This window comes from Ambystoma mexicanum, chromosome 9, assembly GCF_040938575.1.
Source record: "Ambystoma mexicanum isolate Mex_15411 chromosome 9, UKY_AmexF1_1, whole genome shotgun sequence".
Taxonomy (NCBI): Eukaryota; Metazoa; Chordata; class Amphibia; order Caudata; family Ambystomatidae; genus Ambystoma; species Ambystoma mexicanum.
Genome location: NC_090931.1, coordinates 1,019,495,012 through 1,019,511,116, shown reverse-complemented (window position 1 = coordinate 1,019,511,116; position 16,105 = coordinate 1,019,495,012). Strand labels below are relative to the sequence as shown.

The 16,105-nt window shown below is 46.2% G+C and overlaps 1 protein-coding gene across 1 annotated transcript in view; it reads right to left on the bottom strand.

The window, feature by feature from the left end:
* Positions 1–16,105, bottom strand: part of TTC21B (tetratricopeptide repeat domain 21B) — a 1,345,192-nt gene that overhangs the window by 1,098,839 nt on the left and 230,248 nt on the right. Inside the window, exon 7 of the mRNA XM_069616283.1 lies at positions 1,184–1,268. Coding sequence (XP_069472384.1) covers positions 1,184–1,268 — 85 coding nt within the window. The remainder of the gene's footprint in view (positions 1–1,183; positions 1,269–16,105) is intronic.

The following is a 16,105-nucleotide window of genomic DNA, read 5'->3' as shown; positions in this document are numbered from 1 at the left end:
GTGCATGTCCGGGCTCAGTCTGCAATATCCGTCCGTCAAATCTGGGCTACAATGCTTCATGCATTTCTCTGAATTAGGCACCTCGGATCTTCCAAAATGATCCATCCTGGATTTATCAATTTCAATTCCAGCGTGTCATTCGTTCCTGCCCCTCTGGGTCTCCTGCCCGGGACACCTCTTAATATGGAGGCAGAGGACCCAGTCAGGCCGCAGAGGTCGGGGGAGCTTTGGCAAAAATCCTCAGCTCAAGCGGGGGCAAGTGAGCATGTCTCAGGGCTTCACCACTCTGCCCCCACGTCTTTAGTCTCAGTCGTGGTATTGGTTTGTGGCCCCGCTTTTCAAGATGGAATCAGCACTGCAGATCTCAATCAGATGGCATCCACTACTGCGTGTGCCAGTCCATAACCTGGGGGCAATTCCTAACCAAACATCAACAGGTTTAATTTCAGGGCCCCCTCTCAGGGCTCTGAAAAATGAGGATCTTCAAAAAGCCTAAATACGGCTAGCTGAACAGTAGGAGAAGCAAGGAATACCATTGCTAAATGGAGACGTCTGTGGGGTGATGACACAGATCCGAGCTATACCCTGGTCTCTAGGCAGGAGGAAAAGATGCAAGAAGAGGCTTTTGCCTAGGCAATGCAAGGTCTCATCATTCATTTCATGCACATTTCTCTGCAACAAGGCACAGTTGAGATCCTCCCAAAATCTGCTTTGTCACCTAGCTGCTTAAAATGCCACACTTGACCCCGTGGTCCTCGACAGCTATTGCCCAATTACTGACCTGCCACACAAAGCAAGATTCTAGAGCAAATCATAAGACCCACATAGAAAGCCTGAATCGTTGTAATGTGCAATTGAGGAGTTTGGTGAAAGTAAAAGTGGCGGATTGAAATTGTGTGTGCATAATACTTCACCCTTCTCCTACCCCCACCAGGCTAGTCTTTGGAAGGTTAGGTAATGAGAAATTCTATGGAGATGTGTCCTGTGGTATTTGCCACTAACATACTTTTCAGTTGCGAAATGTAACCCTTTATAATTATTAATAAAAACATATTTAGCAGAATAGTAATTGTAAAATAAATAACAGAAAAAGATAATCATCGTAGGCAACAATTATATATGTTCAATTATAAAATGTTTTAGGTCATACATGTCTTAACAGATTATTTAAGAAAAAGATTACCTCATGTACATTTCCTTCCCTGCAGAGATAATGCAATGCCAACATCCTCAGTGCTTCCAAGTTGTGATTCTCTCGCTGTAATATTCTATAACACAGGATTCATTATTCATGAGTGCACCTTTTTCAACACAACAACAATGCAGTAGGATAACAGTAACATGTCTAAATGCAAGTTAACAATTTCTTTTTTAAACCTAACGCAACATGAATATGAAACATCGCTCAGTTTCATCCCCATTGCTATTATTAAAAACACAACAGAAAAATACATAGAATTGCAATTGGTGGGTTTTGTATGTGCACATGTATCAAAAAGCATTCTCCTTGAATGATTCTACAGATTTCTTTAAATAACACCGACCATAATCCACTCTTTAAAAAAAGTGATCATAATCTACTCTTTAAAAAAAAGTATGACGTTAAGAAAAAGGTTATAAATTGGTACATTAATGCTTGGTTCATTCAGTGATTGAATGTAATTTACTGAAGATTAGTTGAAAAGCTCTTCTATTTCAGTCCCAACTAAGAAACAGTTGCTCTAGTAGGGGTCAAAATAGGTTTTAAAAAAGTTGATATTTTTTATTTGAGACATTTTTGTGGATCTTAAAACAGGTTTAACAAAAAATGGTTTACATAATTAAATCCCAAACATTTACTTTTAAACACAATTTGTTTTTTACAAAGTTTCATGTTTGAAAACATTTATTCCAACTTAATTGAAGGGCGTGCGTTATGTTTTTGAACTTTTCAAAAAAGGTAGCAGGCGCTCCTCTCTAGAAAGAACCTGGCATGATAACCTGTTCTGAGATGAGAGTTTGCAGCACACTCTTTTTGCTCACTGTACCTTTCACAGATGGGAAATATCCATTTGTATATCAGTCTTTGTCCCGCCCACATGGGCAGTCAAGCACCGAAATGCTATGGCAATTCCTCTCTGAACAAGAGTACCAAAAGCAACCCCATACACGTGTTTCAGCCTTGTTGGGCCTCATCAGTGAGGTGAAGCTTTGGCTCTCTGAGCACAGTGAGCAGGGAGTCCACGTCTGGTTGCCCCCAGGTAACTCAGGGTGACCAACCCCAGGTTCCTTTCAAATATTTCAAAAAAGGTAGCAGGCGCTCCTCTCTAGAAAAAACATGGCATGACAACATGTTCTGAGATGAGAGTTTGCAGCACACACTTTTTGCTCACTGTAGCTTTCACAGATGGGAAATATATCCATTTGCATATCAGTCTGTGAAAGGTACAGTGAGCAAAAAGCGTGTGCTCCCTGCTCACTGTGCTCAGAGAGACAAAGCTTCACCTCACTGATGAGGCCCAACAATGCTGAAACACGTGTATGGGGTTGCTTTTGGTACTCTTGTTCAGAGAGGAATTGCCATAGCATTTCGGTGCTGGACTGCCCATGTGGGCGGGACAAAGACTGATATGCAAATGGATATTTCCCATCGGTGAAAGGTACAGTGAGCAAAAAGTGTGTGCTGCAAACTCATCTCAGAACAGGTTATCATGGCATGTTCTTTCTGGAGAGGAGTGCATACTACCTTTTTTGAAATATGTTTTTGAACTTATTTATAATTCTTGTCGGCTGATCCAATTTTTGTAGACTCGCTAAAAAGATGATCAACCAGCCATACAAAAAAAAAATCAGCTTAAAAAAAAAATAAAGAAATGTTGAAACTTTTTACCCAACAACTCCAGCTTTATATATAATGCATGCTGTTTTTTAAGGAATGCCAGCGTTAACAAATAATCATAGAAAAATGTTTAACTGATTGCAACCATTGTAAATGACCTGAACAACTTTTAGAACCTTTTAAACAATTCCAACTACTTATACAACTGGAATCCTCTTTTTCAAGTAATTATATGTTTTTAAAAAAAAAACATTTTTCACTAGATTCAAATGCCCAAGATATCTTTTAAATCCGTACCTACATTTTGAAAAAACAATCTAAATTACTATGCAATTAACAATTTAAAACGCACAGACATTCCAACACACAGGAGCTGCCCTGGCTGTACTTCCTCAGAGCTTTACTGCCCTGATCACACGTTCCCCTTTCCTCTCCCTTGCACTTCCCCTTTTCTTCCCCGCTGCACTTCTATTGTCACACTTGCACAATCCAAAAGACACAAGGCCTAGTAGGATCTGTCTTGTCCTACCTACGTCTTCCCTCTTGTGGCACCTTGAGAAACGTGTGCACAGGCGCATTATGCCATATCATATGATTTATCATAAAGTGAGCAGGAGATTTGCACTACAATTAATATACCAAGAAGACTCATTCTGCTTGGGTCTTAATTCCCTCAATAGCTGCTCCATCAAACAAATCCAAACTTTACCAACTCATAGAAGTGATAACATGTACAAATCATACACTTCTGAAGTAACTGCAGTGATTTCAGAACACATCCTTAACATAAAGTTCTCAGTGGAATTCAGAATTAGGATGACTGGTATCCTATCAGTCAAACAAGCTCTGAGGTGTCCCCATAACAAAGGCACCTTTTAGGTATTTCTAAATTGATGGCATGTTCATTGCTTGAATGCCAGATCACCAGATTAATACTAAGCAAAGCACAGACAGGGAAAAACAGCCAAATGGATCAGCAGCCGGAAATGTACACATTTCAATGGAATGTTGGAGAGCGTGATTTTCCCATTTTGCAGTCCATAATCTGGAAGATCTAGAACAGAATAACAATTTCACCACTGTGCATTGTGACGACATAGAATGAGGAGTCTGGGGGGCATGGCTTGGAGCGCCTATGATGCAGACACTCTCCTGGGGCACTCCATGCGGGCCTCGAGGAAAAACGGCCGACAACTTCGGTTGTAGGTCAAGATCATGGCTGAAATGTGGCTAATATGAAAAGGCAGGATCCAGGTACAGAGCGGAGCGCTTAACCGAAGTCAGGATCAAGCAGACCGCAGCAAACAAGATCGCTGAAGCTCTGCCAGCTCCCACCACAAACAAAATCAAAGATTGCGCACAGCATTTTCCGAAAGAGATGACCGCTGTGTCATCCACGCCCGACAACACGCCTGCTTTGAGGTGGCCTGCCGGGCCCCGGCGGTGACCAGGTGCTCTCTTTCCATAAGCGAACCCGATCCGCCACCCTCTCAACCCGGGCAGGTACGCCTCTGGGTACTGTGAGAAACCAGAGGGTTTCTCACCAGCTAGTCCCCGGGGATCGATCTCTCTCCCTCCTTACCTACCTATGCAGACCATGGGGGTGGACCAGTGTGAGAGGACCACCTAGGTTTCGTTCATCGGGGAGTGGGGGTGAGGCAGCCGATGCCGAGACATGATATTCCCCCCTTTTTTATACAATCAACCCCTCCTATTTTTTTAGGATTCAATATCCTAAATTCCTCCGCCCCTCGCTCTTTTGGCACAAACACTAGGCTTAGGAAGAGGGCGACAGTAACAAAATATGAATCTTACACATCGTACAGGACATGTCCCACTAATCTGGTCAGGAACTTGACTTCAAGTGCATACACCTGATTCCAATTAGCTCTCTTCACACGGATAAAAGGCATAAATTAGAGATGCACTCTAAGCAAGATGGAACACAAGTTCAATCAGAACTTCCAGGGCGAAGGCAAACCTACTGGAGCACAGCAACAGACCAAGGGACGAGACAAGCAGGTCGGAAACCCCACGAGTTCCCTATAGTAGGTAATTGCCTCCACAAGTCTGCGAAAGACACGTGGAGAAGGCCAGATCCCAATATCGAAGAATGCATTGTGTTTCAAGGACGCCAGCGCCCCTCCCGGGTGAACAGCAGAGGTGGGGAGGCGGGGCCAATCCTGTGGTACTAACCTTGACTCGTGAATTGGAAATCGAAAAAGAAAGAACCACAAACAGCCAGAGAGTTGGCAAGCGACCTGAGAAACCAGTGTGTGCTAAGAAAGATTGAGGTTTGCAACAATATATCGCAAGTGAAGGCTGCACACGTGTGGATAAGACGCAAGGAAAGGCAGACCTGTGAATGAACTTTAAGATAAAGACAGCTGTGGAATCAGCGATACTGAGTAACAGAGTGGTCGGGCGAAAAGGGGAAGCCCACTCGAAAGTCTCTGTGAAAGGTGCGTTGTTTGAGGCGATAAAAGTGATTGAACTGTAAAAGCGAAAGTGAACAAAATAAACCCTGAGAGAAGGGGAAGAGGTAAAACTGAACATTGAATTCTGAGTCTTAAGTTGTCGGCATCCAAAAAGCAGTCTGAGCCCAACTGAGGGAGATCTGAAGTGTAAAATGCTTGGGGAAGGGAACCCCGGGAAATGTTGTTGAGTTGTGAAAGGTCAGAGCCTGGCAGAGGGAGAACGGTGTGAACGTTTTGTTTCATTATTTGGGTAACACTTGAACAAGAGACTTTAACGTGGAAGGCCAGGCGGGCCTCGATCAACGTTCCAAACTGTTTTAGTGTTAAAGCCCGAGCCAGAGTGTGTCATCCTGCCTATAGAGACTGCCTTATTCCATGCTGTATAAATGTGGGGAGGAGAGCCAATTCATCCACATTTTCCCCTTTATATATACCTCCTTTACACACTTTTTTGTACAATAGCTAAGGCAGGCATTAGGTTTTGTAAGCATAGGCCATTTTGATTTGACAGACACGACTAAGAATGTTTTCTTAATTATCTGATGGTCGAGACGACTCCCATCCTAGCTATAGGGCAAAATAGGAGTTTCTCCAAACCCCACGAAGTCAATAAAGGTTTTACAAATTGTATCTTTTATGTCTGTGTCATAATTGGGATACCATCCCTCCCTTATAGTAAACTGACAGCGAATCAGCACCACCACCATGAAAGAGTCCCGGAGGGGCTGGGCTTCATCGCAGGCAAGCCGTCGCATGAAATAAACCGCAGCATCGAGATGAATTAATTGGAGCAGCCCAGCGAGAGGGAGTGCTGCTAAGGAGGCAGCTGAGAAACAGTGGGACCAACGGTGCTGCTCACTACAACAGTGAGGTGAGCAAGGAGATCCCAGGAAGGGATTGGAGATGCTGAGGCCACAGTGGTTACTGAGGTCCGGGGTGCCCAGCTGAGGAGACTTTCCCCTATTTTCCTCCTCCCCACCAAAGCATAAGAGAGCCTGCCCTGGGGCAGGGGACCCAGATAAATGAGCAGCTCACATCTGGCCCAGAAGGGGGCCCGCTGGAGACGTGCGCCAACGGCGGCCAGGAGCTTTAAGGGGAGCTCATCAGTGGGCAAGATTGCCCTTCTCCTCAAGGCAAAATTAGGATGTGGGGCCGGGAGGGCCCAAAAGCATTCATGGGGTCCTGGTTTGGCTGACCCCCAACTTCAAGGCCAGAGCGAATCGAAGTTTCGGGGGCCTATAACGCAAGGTCTCAGGGAAAGAAAGACCCTGCAGTAAAGGCCGCAGCTTTGCACGCCCAGCGGTACCTAAGCGTCATATATGGCCAAGCAACAGAAATCAACAAAAAGCACTAACGTAGCAACCATGTTACAATCAAAGGCAAAAGGAAAGAAGACAGAAGCAGTGAGAGTCATGGTCCACTCCCTAGAAAGGCCCTCTGGTACACCGGGGCAATTGGAGACAAAAGGATATTCCGTCAGTCCGAAATCAAGACAGAATTGAGAAAGCGTATGGTGGTGCTCTCTGCGAAACTGAAACACATGGACGACCGCGTCATAAAGGCAGAGCAAAGGCTGGGGAGGTCGAGGATCAGACATTGCAATATACAACAGCGCAGTGTTCAGTCACTATAAGGGGACAGTGAGCCCATGGCATCCAAAAAGGAAGCAGAGAAATAATCTTAGAATTAAAGCGTGCCATGTTTGATTTCGGACCGGAGGGTGGGCAAATACGTCAGCATAACCTTCCAGATGCCCCTGCTGCATCATATAAAAACACCACATTGATGTTAGACCGCACTCAATCTGCGGGGGAGAAGAAAGGCCTGCTCTGACTGCTAACCGTGGATGTGATAACACAATATATAGGCCTCCAGGTCTGCCAGGATCTTCAGAAGACATTACATCTCTAGTGGCTGACAACACTAAACTTACGGCTCCAAACATTATCCTAGGTGATTTGAACCTCGGCTCCAACGACCCCAATGACCTACCTGCCACATCCCTAGCCAAAGCCCTGTCAGAACATGGCTTCTTACAAAAAAGTACCCAACCTACCCATGCGAAACTTAGGATACTCGATTGGGTTGCGCACCTAAATTGCAACATCACAATAAAGGAATCATCACCCCTATTGTGGACTGATCATCACCTCCTCTCCTTTGAACTCAACATCAATAACCAAAAGATGAAAAAGCCCAGTTGCAGCACCTTGCCTCACCAGAAACAAAAGTAATATCACAGCGGAGGCCATCATACCTCTACTAATATCCATACTCAATGCATTACCTCCCACGAATGACTTGAATTTGATGGTAGACACGTACAACAATGCCAATGTCCAAAGCCATAGACATAATCGCCCCACTAAAGCTGCGCAGTGGCAAACCAAGAGCACATCCGGATTCCTGGTTTAACCCCAAACTTAAATTACTACGCACAGAAAAGAGGTAACTCGAAACGATCTGTAAAATACCCCTTCCTTACAGAATAAAACTAACCTAGCAAACATTATAGCCACTTACAAAAGTGAGATTATCCGCACCAAAAAAAAACCTTCAATGATAGATTAAACCAAGCAGGCTCCTGCACCAAAGAATTGTTCAATATCCTAAGAGAGTTGGAAAACCCCAACCCACCCGCAGACACTTGCACTAAGGATAAACCCTGGTGCACCAGTATCCAAAATGCTCTCACCAACAAAATCACGGGGCTCCAGACTAAAATAGCTGACAAACGGCACCAACTAACCATCTGTAATTGAACTAGTCCAACTATGCCAGCCTTGGCACACAAGAGCTCAGGCTTCAAATTCACCAATGTATCAATACCAGAGGTACAAAAAATCGTAGCCTCACTCACCATCTAATTGTAAAGGAGACAGTTGCCCAGCTCTAATAATAAGAGATCTGGCCCCTTTTATTACCAAATTAATAAATTCTTCAATCGCCAGCAATTCAGTACCATGTAACCTGAAGCTGGGTGCTCCCACTACTAAAGAAATAAACTCTAGATCCGTCCATACCCACAAACTATAGACCGATCACAACAGTCCTGTTTCTATTAAAAATCCTAGATAGGGTTGCATACTTGCAAATCCAAGATTATCTTGAGACAAACGCACTACTAGGTATACGACAATCTGGCTTCAGATCCAAACATGGAACGGAAACTGCCCTCATTGACCTCAAAAGCCAGATTGATGAACTAAAAGATAAAAGGTAGAGTGGCCATCCTACTCCTACTAGACTTGTCAGCGTCCTTTGATCTGGTTCACCACAAGGTACTTTGTGACCACCTTGCATCGGCAGCTCACTTCTCGAGCTCCGCTGTCACGTGGATTCAATCATTCTTCGACAACAGCACCATGCGTGTCTTCTCACCCACATCAGCGGCTGATCCTATACCCATCACCTGTGGCGTACCACAAGGTTCATGTATCTCGCCCACTTTGTATAATATCTTTACAAAGCCCCTATTCGATAAACTGGACCTTCTGGGTGTCACCTACACCAATTACGCAGATGACACCCAGATACTCCTACCCCCATCAGGCACCTATGACAATTTGTACATCTCTGAATCAGATAGTTCACCTAGAACATCTATCATTTCCCTATTTACGTTGTCATCTTGCTTTGGGGGGAGTTTCAACTTCTGGCAATAGTTGTGCTGCTGCAGGTAAGTTAGTCATTTGCTTTGCACAGCATTAAAGCAGGCAATAAATAATGAAAAAATCATGACAATGGCCACAATTATAACAATGATCAACACACCATGCAAAATTTTGGATCCCAGTGAACCAAAAGTGTTTTGAAGCCATGTGAAAAAATATCCTTCATAATCGTCATTAATATCATGTAAAGTGATACCAGCCCTCTGGAGGTGTTTTATCACTTCTTCTACCTCAGAGGAGTTATCAGGCACTCAGGTGCAGCATTCTTATCCGATAATTGTGCATGTCCCTCCTTGAGCAGCTAGCAGATCAACTAGGGACAATCTATTTTGGAGTGCCATTGTTCTGAGTGCGACTTGTTCAGTTGTGAGAATAGTCATGGCTTTGGCAGTGTCATTCGCAACTTATTCTAGTAGTAGTGAGATGGTGTGTAGGTCAGCTCTGTTTATGGCAGTGCTGATACTAGGGACCAGGAAACCTAAATGGCCCTTGAACTATTTGCAAGCATTCCTTTTGATACTCCGCGGCGTGCATTGGTGTGGCAGAATATTATTCTAAGTTTATTCAGAACTTTGCCTCACACTTAGTGTTCCTGCGTGAACCTACCAAGATGAGAAGTGTTTTTGAATGGAGCAAGGAGTGCGAGGACGAAATCATGTCGATCAAGTCAGCACTGGCAAAAGCTCCCGCTTTAAAACATTTCAGAAGTGATCGCAAAACCATTATAACTACAGATGCAAGTTTGGGTGCGGTCGTCACACAGGAAGGTGATGGAAAAGTAGTTCTCATAGCGTTTGCTTCCAGATTACTGAAAGGTGCAGAGAAATCATACGCCACCATTGAAAAGGAAGCGTTGGCTATTAAGTGGGCGGCAGACAAATTCAGAAACTTTATTTGGGGTGTAGACTTAAGATCATTACATCCAATGGATTGGACAAGGTGTCGGGGCGCATTAGGAGATGGGTGACTCAATTACAGGAATTCAATTGCACAGTGAAATTTGTGCCTGGTGCAAGAAATGTGTCTGCACACTGTCTATCCAGACTTACAAATGTAAAAGAGGAAGATGTAGACGAAGAAGATAAAAATCTGAAGGGATTTTCAATGTAAATTCTGCACCTATTCCTCAAGGAGAGTGGGAGGAGGCGATGATACCGGACAGTTCGCTTAATAAACTATGGCAGGTATTGGAAAACAACATTGCTCAAAAGGGGAGTCATTTTCAGGAGTTTTATCTAATGCCCTATTGGAATGTTGTTGACGATCTAAGTATCCAAGAGAAGTTGCTGCTGTGTAGACAGGATTATTCCACCTTCAAGTGTAAAGCAGAAGATCGTAGATTTATGCCATGAAGGTCATCAGGAATTGTCAAAACTAAGCAAAGAATAAGGAGATAAGGAGCGACTACTGGTGGTCTGGGTGCAACCTTCAGATTGAAAGAACAGTTAGAGATGGTTATCCTTTGTAATCGCAGTGATAAAATGTGTGTCAGTTCTAAATACCCCATGGTTTTGACAGATGTCCCAGAGAAACCGTGGGACAAATTGGGCCTGGATGTACTGGGCCCGGTGTGGAGTAATGGGAAGCAATCCTTTTGTTTGGTTATAATTGATATCCTTACAAGATGGGTAGAAGTATTAATCAGACCTTGCATTACTGCTAAATCCGTCATTGATTTTCTGGATGAGATCAGTGAACGTGAGGGACCTCCGAGAGGGATGGTCACCGACAATAGGTCTCAATTTCGCTCTAAGGAGATTGATTATTGTAAAACATAACTACAGTGCCATTTACTACCCTCAAACGAATGGTGTCGTGGAACGTTTTAACAAGGTTCTCAAAGAGGCCATTCGTTGGGTGTGGTCTAATGGTCTAGAGTGGGAGAAGGTGGCGAAGGATGTGATCATAGCACATCATTTCACCCCACATAATAAGACATGTAGTTCCCCGTTTGAGTTCAGCAGAACCACAAATGAAGTACAGTCCCCTGTATGTGTACTCTGCTTTGTTGAGTTCCAGGTATGTCCCTCGGAGCATTATGTTTGCATGTAAGAGGAGGATGAGGTTGTCGCAACTGTAAAACAAATAGGTTGATGTAGTATGTCCGAACGGTATATTGCCATTGTCTGTGAAGGATATGATGGCCTGCGGGACATATGCAGTTGGTATTTTGGGTGGTCGTATGATGCTACCTCGGGGAGAGAAGTATTCCAATGGAAAGGTGTAGTTGATGCTGGGGTAATTGGAGTCCAACAAGTTGAGATGGTAGCACCATTCAGACAAGTCAAAAGGTAACAGGAATAAAGTTAATCCCGCCGCTAGTGTGCATTGGGGTGTGGGAGCATACATAAATCTGAGACGTTCAGGAGGTCGGTATAGGCCCATCAGAAGTTGGGGAATGTATTGGTGTCTGGGTGGAGAATTGCTGATATGAAGGGCAGTATCCTCAATAATATAGTGAGGAGCGGCTACATGTCTGATGTGTTGGGAGCATTAATGCCAGAGCTTGTGTTATTTAGTTCAGGAATTCCCCAGCTTGGTCGGTGTAGATAATGGCAGTATACATAGAGAGGCTGGCGTGGAAAGTAGTGAGGAGGGAGAGAAAGAGCAAAGTCCACGACTTTAAAATAAATGCCAATGCACAGGAGGCAAGCATATCAAGTACACTTATTACAATAAGAAATATGGACCACCAGTCAGGGCAGTATCTTGTCCACGGAAATCTTGCTTGTGTATGTTAGTAGTGAGCAGTAATCATTTGCATGACATTGTGGTCATGAGAGGCATGTAATCGGACAATCATCAATTAAGCAATGGCCATGAGATGGCAATGGTATTCCTAGCTTGAGCAGTCCAGCCCTAAATGGAATGAGTCTTTGCGTCCACAAGTTCTAAGCAGTTTCAGTGATCGCCGTGTGATACCCAGAGGTAGAGGTTGCCATAGTTCAGGATCCCAGCAGAAGTGGTGATGAAGGAGTAGTGGAGCTTGAAGAGATCAGGCTGGCATGCAGCGATTCACTCCTTACTGGTAGCTCTGCAAAGGCAGAAATAGGAATACCAGGTAGTTCCCGCCCGGCAAATAAGGCAGAAGATGCAAAGAGCAGGTATGCAGCAGCTAGAAGGAGAAGGTCCTGAAACACCATGTGGGTCGGGTGTAGCTGGTCTCCGATTCTGATGACGGCAGTACTGAAGAAGCAAATGTAACTGCTGAGGCACTGGGCTCACTCAGCTGGCCCCCAGACCTCTTGGACTGGAGAGCTTTTCATCTATTCTCCAGGTGTGCTGCTTTATTGTGGCTGCATGAGGAAGAAACATGTATTGAGAGCGTTGGGCAACCCGCAGAAGGCAGGTGTAGCAGTAATTCTGTGGTGTTCACCTGCCGGGGGCCGTGGTGTTGGGAGCTGAGCTCTGTAATTTGTACCTGGCAACAGGCATCGGCTTGTCTTGCTCTACGAGCGCAGGATGCGGTGTCACCGGGGGCTTGGCATCTGGTGGGTAGCTGCAGCAGGGTTTCTTTATCCTGGACCCCTGGCAATAGCAACTGAGCTGGATCTTTAGTGCTGGTAGATTTTGAAAAATCTTTGACGACAACTTAGGTCTCTGGTCCTCCCAAAAAATGACATGGTTAGGCCGCATTGCAGCTGTTAATTTGATGACAATTCCTAGGCTACTTTGTTCATTTCAGGCCTTCCTAATAAGTATTCTGTGACAATGGTTAGTTCTTTGTTGGGTAAGATATTTGTATTCTTCTTTGGTAGAACAAATGTCTACACATCTTAACATCCATATTAAAGCCCATCTTTTCAGCGACTTTGGGGTTCCTTTAGTTAAAAAGATACTGGATTGCAGCCTGGATTAGGCCTATAGTGGATTGGTGCTTGGGCCCTCCTGTCAAAGAGTGGAGGGATATTGAACTAGGTTTCACAAACATTTCGCTCATTGGTCTTCCATTTTTACCAGATTGTGTGAGAGCATACATGGGCTCTTTAGCATCCAGATCTAAATTATCCAGTTGGTACTAGAAATTGGGAATCTGATTGTCTGGAATGCCTGGGGATTGGGCCCTTCAATGCCAGTGACTGGTTTTTCTCCGGGTCTGGTCCAGAATGTCTGGATCGCTTGGGAATGACAGAAACCACTTTGATTATGTGATCTATACCCAAAGGGCCAACCACTGACATTCATAGACTGTAAGCAGTCCTTCCCTTTGGAGGAGAATGGTTTTGTTAGAATTAGCTTTAGAGGCGTAGACAGAGTAGGGCCTGAGCGGGCAAGGCCCACCCAAAATCTGTAAATGCCCACTTAGCAGCACTGTGTGTGCCTTTACAGATGTTAATGTCACTGCAGTGGGCCCAACTACATAAGCCTCAGGCCCCACTGGTTAGACAATCCTGGCTACACCTCTGAGTAGCTTTGTCATTGGATATCTCCTAAGAGCACAATTAAAGCCGCACCAAGGACTGAGGTCTGTGCTAGAAGGGCGTTTCAAAGAGGGAGGATCGCCCGAATGAAAAAGCTCCGACTCTCCTGATGGATTTCAAACCTTACATAGCTGGGTGGGAACAGGATTTGGGTGTCTATTTCTGGGGAGTTTTGTAAAAACATCTTGGTATGGGTGCACCACAATCAAAGAGTTCACCTATCAGATCTGTTTTAGATGGTACTACCCAGATGCTGAATAAAAACTGCCATAGTTTACTGCATTCTGGTGGAGGGAGGGAAGGAACAAGTTACTTACCTGTAACTGTTGTTCTCCAGCATGGGTCTGGCATGGATTCACATGCTCTTGAATATTCCCCGTTGTCAGGCCGAGAATCCTGGGTATAGAAAAAAATCAGTATCAGTTTCGTTTCTGATCTGTCTTTCTTAGTAGTAACAAATCACTGGTCTCTGGGTCATACTGCCCCCAGCCAATGACTGCCCTCTCCCTAAGCCCCGCCTCCGGCAGCCATCCTCAGGTTTGGTAGCACGTGAAGTGGCAGTATGACCAAGTGAAGAGCCGCAGAGGGGTAGGCGGGAGGGTTCGCATGTGAATCCATGCCAGACCCATGCTGGAGAACAACAGTTACAGGTAAGTAACTTGTTCCTTCTCCAGCATGGGGTCTGGCATGGATTCACATGCTCATGAATAAGAGAATACATAGCAGTACACACATGCACAACCACGGGAGGTGGCAACAGGCTCAACATTAAACAATACAACAACTCAACATTAAGCAACTCTTACCTCCTCACCAGGCTCACCTTAGGTGAACAGGTTGCGCAGCACTGCTTGGCCGACCCTGGACTCCTCCCTGGAGTCCCGATCGACGCAGTAGAATCTTGTGAAGGTGTGCGTCGACCTCCACGTTGCAGCCCTGCAGATGTCCAGCAGGGGCACACCAGACAGGAACGCCGTGGTAGCAGCGATCGCTCTGGTCGAATGGGCTCTCGGACGGCCGGGCAGCTGTCGGTTTGCCAACCGGTGACAGTGCATGATGCAGCCGGAGAGCCATCTGGAAATGGAAGTCTTCGAGAGAGCCTTCCCTTGATTCACAGTCCCAAAGTTCACAAACAGCTGTGACGTCTTCCAAAAACTCTTTGTGCAGTCCACATAGAACTTCAGCGCTCTAGCTACATCCAGCAAGTGCAAAGTCCTCTCGGCCGGCGACGAAGGCGACGGGAAAAAAACTGGCAACACCAAGGGCTCGTTGAGGTGGAAGTTCGACGGCACCTTGGGCATAAAGGATGGGTGTGTCCTCAGCACCACCCTCATGTCATGAAAAGTCAAGTATGGAGGCTTGCAAGATAGGGCCTGGATCTCTCCCACTCGTCGTGCGGAGGTGATGGCCACGAGGAAAGCTGTCTTCCACGACAGGAACTTCAAAGGCGCCGAATGCATAGGCTCGAATGGGGCCCCCATGAGCTTGGTCAGCACCAAATTAAGCTTCCACGCCGGGGCAGGAGCCTTCACCGGCGGGAATGATCAGAATAGTCCCTTCATGTATTCTTTCACCAGGCGATGAGACCACAAGGACGCCCGTCCCGTCGTTCTGGTATATCGGGAGATTGCAGCCAGATGTATTTTGATGGAAGCGTGAGCCAGTTCAGCTTTGGCCAGCGACAGTAGGTACGGCAGTACTTGAGGGGCCGTAATCCGCAGAGGGTTAATCTGTGCACGGCACCAGACAGCGAACCTCTTCCGTTTATGTCCGTAGCACTTGAGAGTTGAGGACGCCCTGGCCTTTGCAAGAACCTCTCTGCAGTCGGCCGGGATGTCGTACCCTCCAACCTCTAGTGCTGCAGGAGCTAGGCCTGCAAGTTCTGCATCCGTCGGCAGCTTGACTGGTGGGGACGTTGACAAGTCCAGAAGGTCCGGGAACCAGATCTGTCTCGGCCACGCCGGTGCGACGAGGATCATCCTGCACCTGGACCTCTTGAGCTGGTTGATGAGCCGGAGCAGCAACGGCAGCAGAGGGAACGCATAAAGAAATAGGCCGTCCCAGGGGAACGAGAAACCATCGCCCATGCTCCTCAGCTGGGGGAACCTGCTGGCGAACCTCCGGCACTTGGAATTCGTCGCTGTCGCAAAGAGATCGATTTGGGGTTCGCCCCATCGTCGCAAGAGCCGATCCACTAGATCCTGGCGTAGTTCCCACTCGTGGCACGAGCGCAGCTCCCTGCTGAGTGAGTCGCCCATCGTGTTTTTTATTCCTGCCAGATGAAGAGGCACCAAAAACATCCCCTGGGCGACGGCCCAATGCCACAGATCTTGGGCTTCCTTGGATAGGGCCGGGGACCTGGTTCCGCCCTGCTTCCGGATGTAGAACATCGTGGTGGTGTTGTCGGTGAAGATCCTCACCACCTTGCCCTTGAGGGACTGAAGAAAAGACCTGAGGGCCCAGAACACCGCGCAGAGCTCCAAGATGTTGATGTGGAGAGACTTCTCCTCCGGGAGCCAAAGGCCTCTCGCGTGAAGATCTCCGGAGCGTGCTCCCCAACCTTCCAGGGAGGTGTCCGTCGCCACCGTCACCTAGTGAGCTGGGGTCTGGAAGTCCGTGCCCGCCGACAGATGGGAGCGGGTACCCCACCACCGGATCGCCTGACGGAACTTCTCGTTGAGGGATCCTGTCCTCGAAGCTGCCCGTCGACTGGAT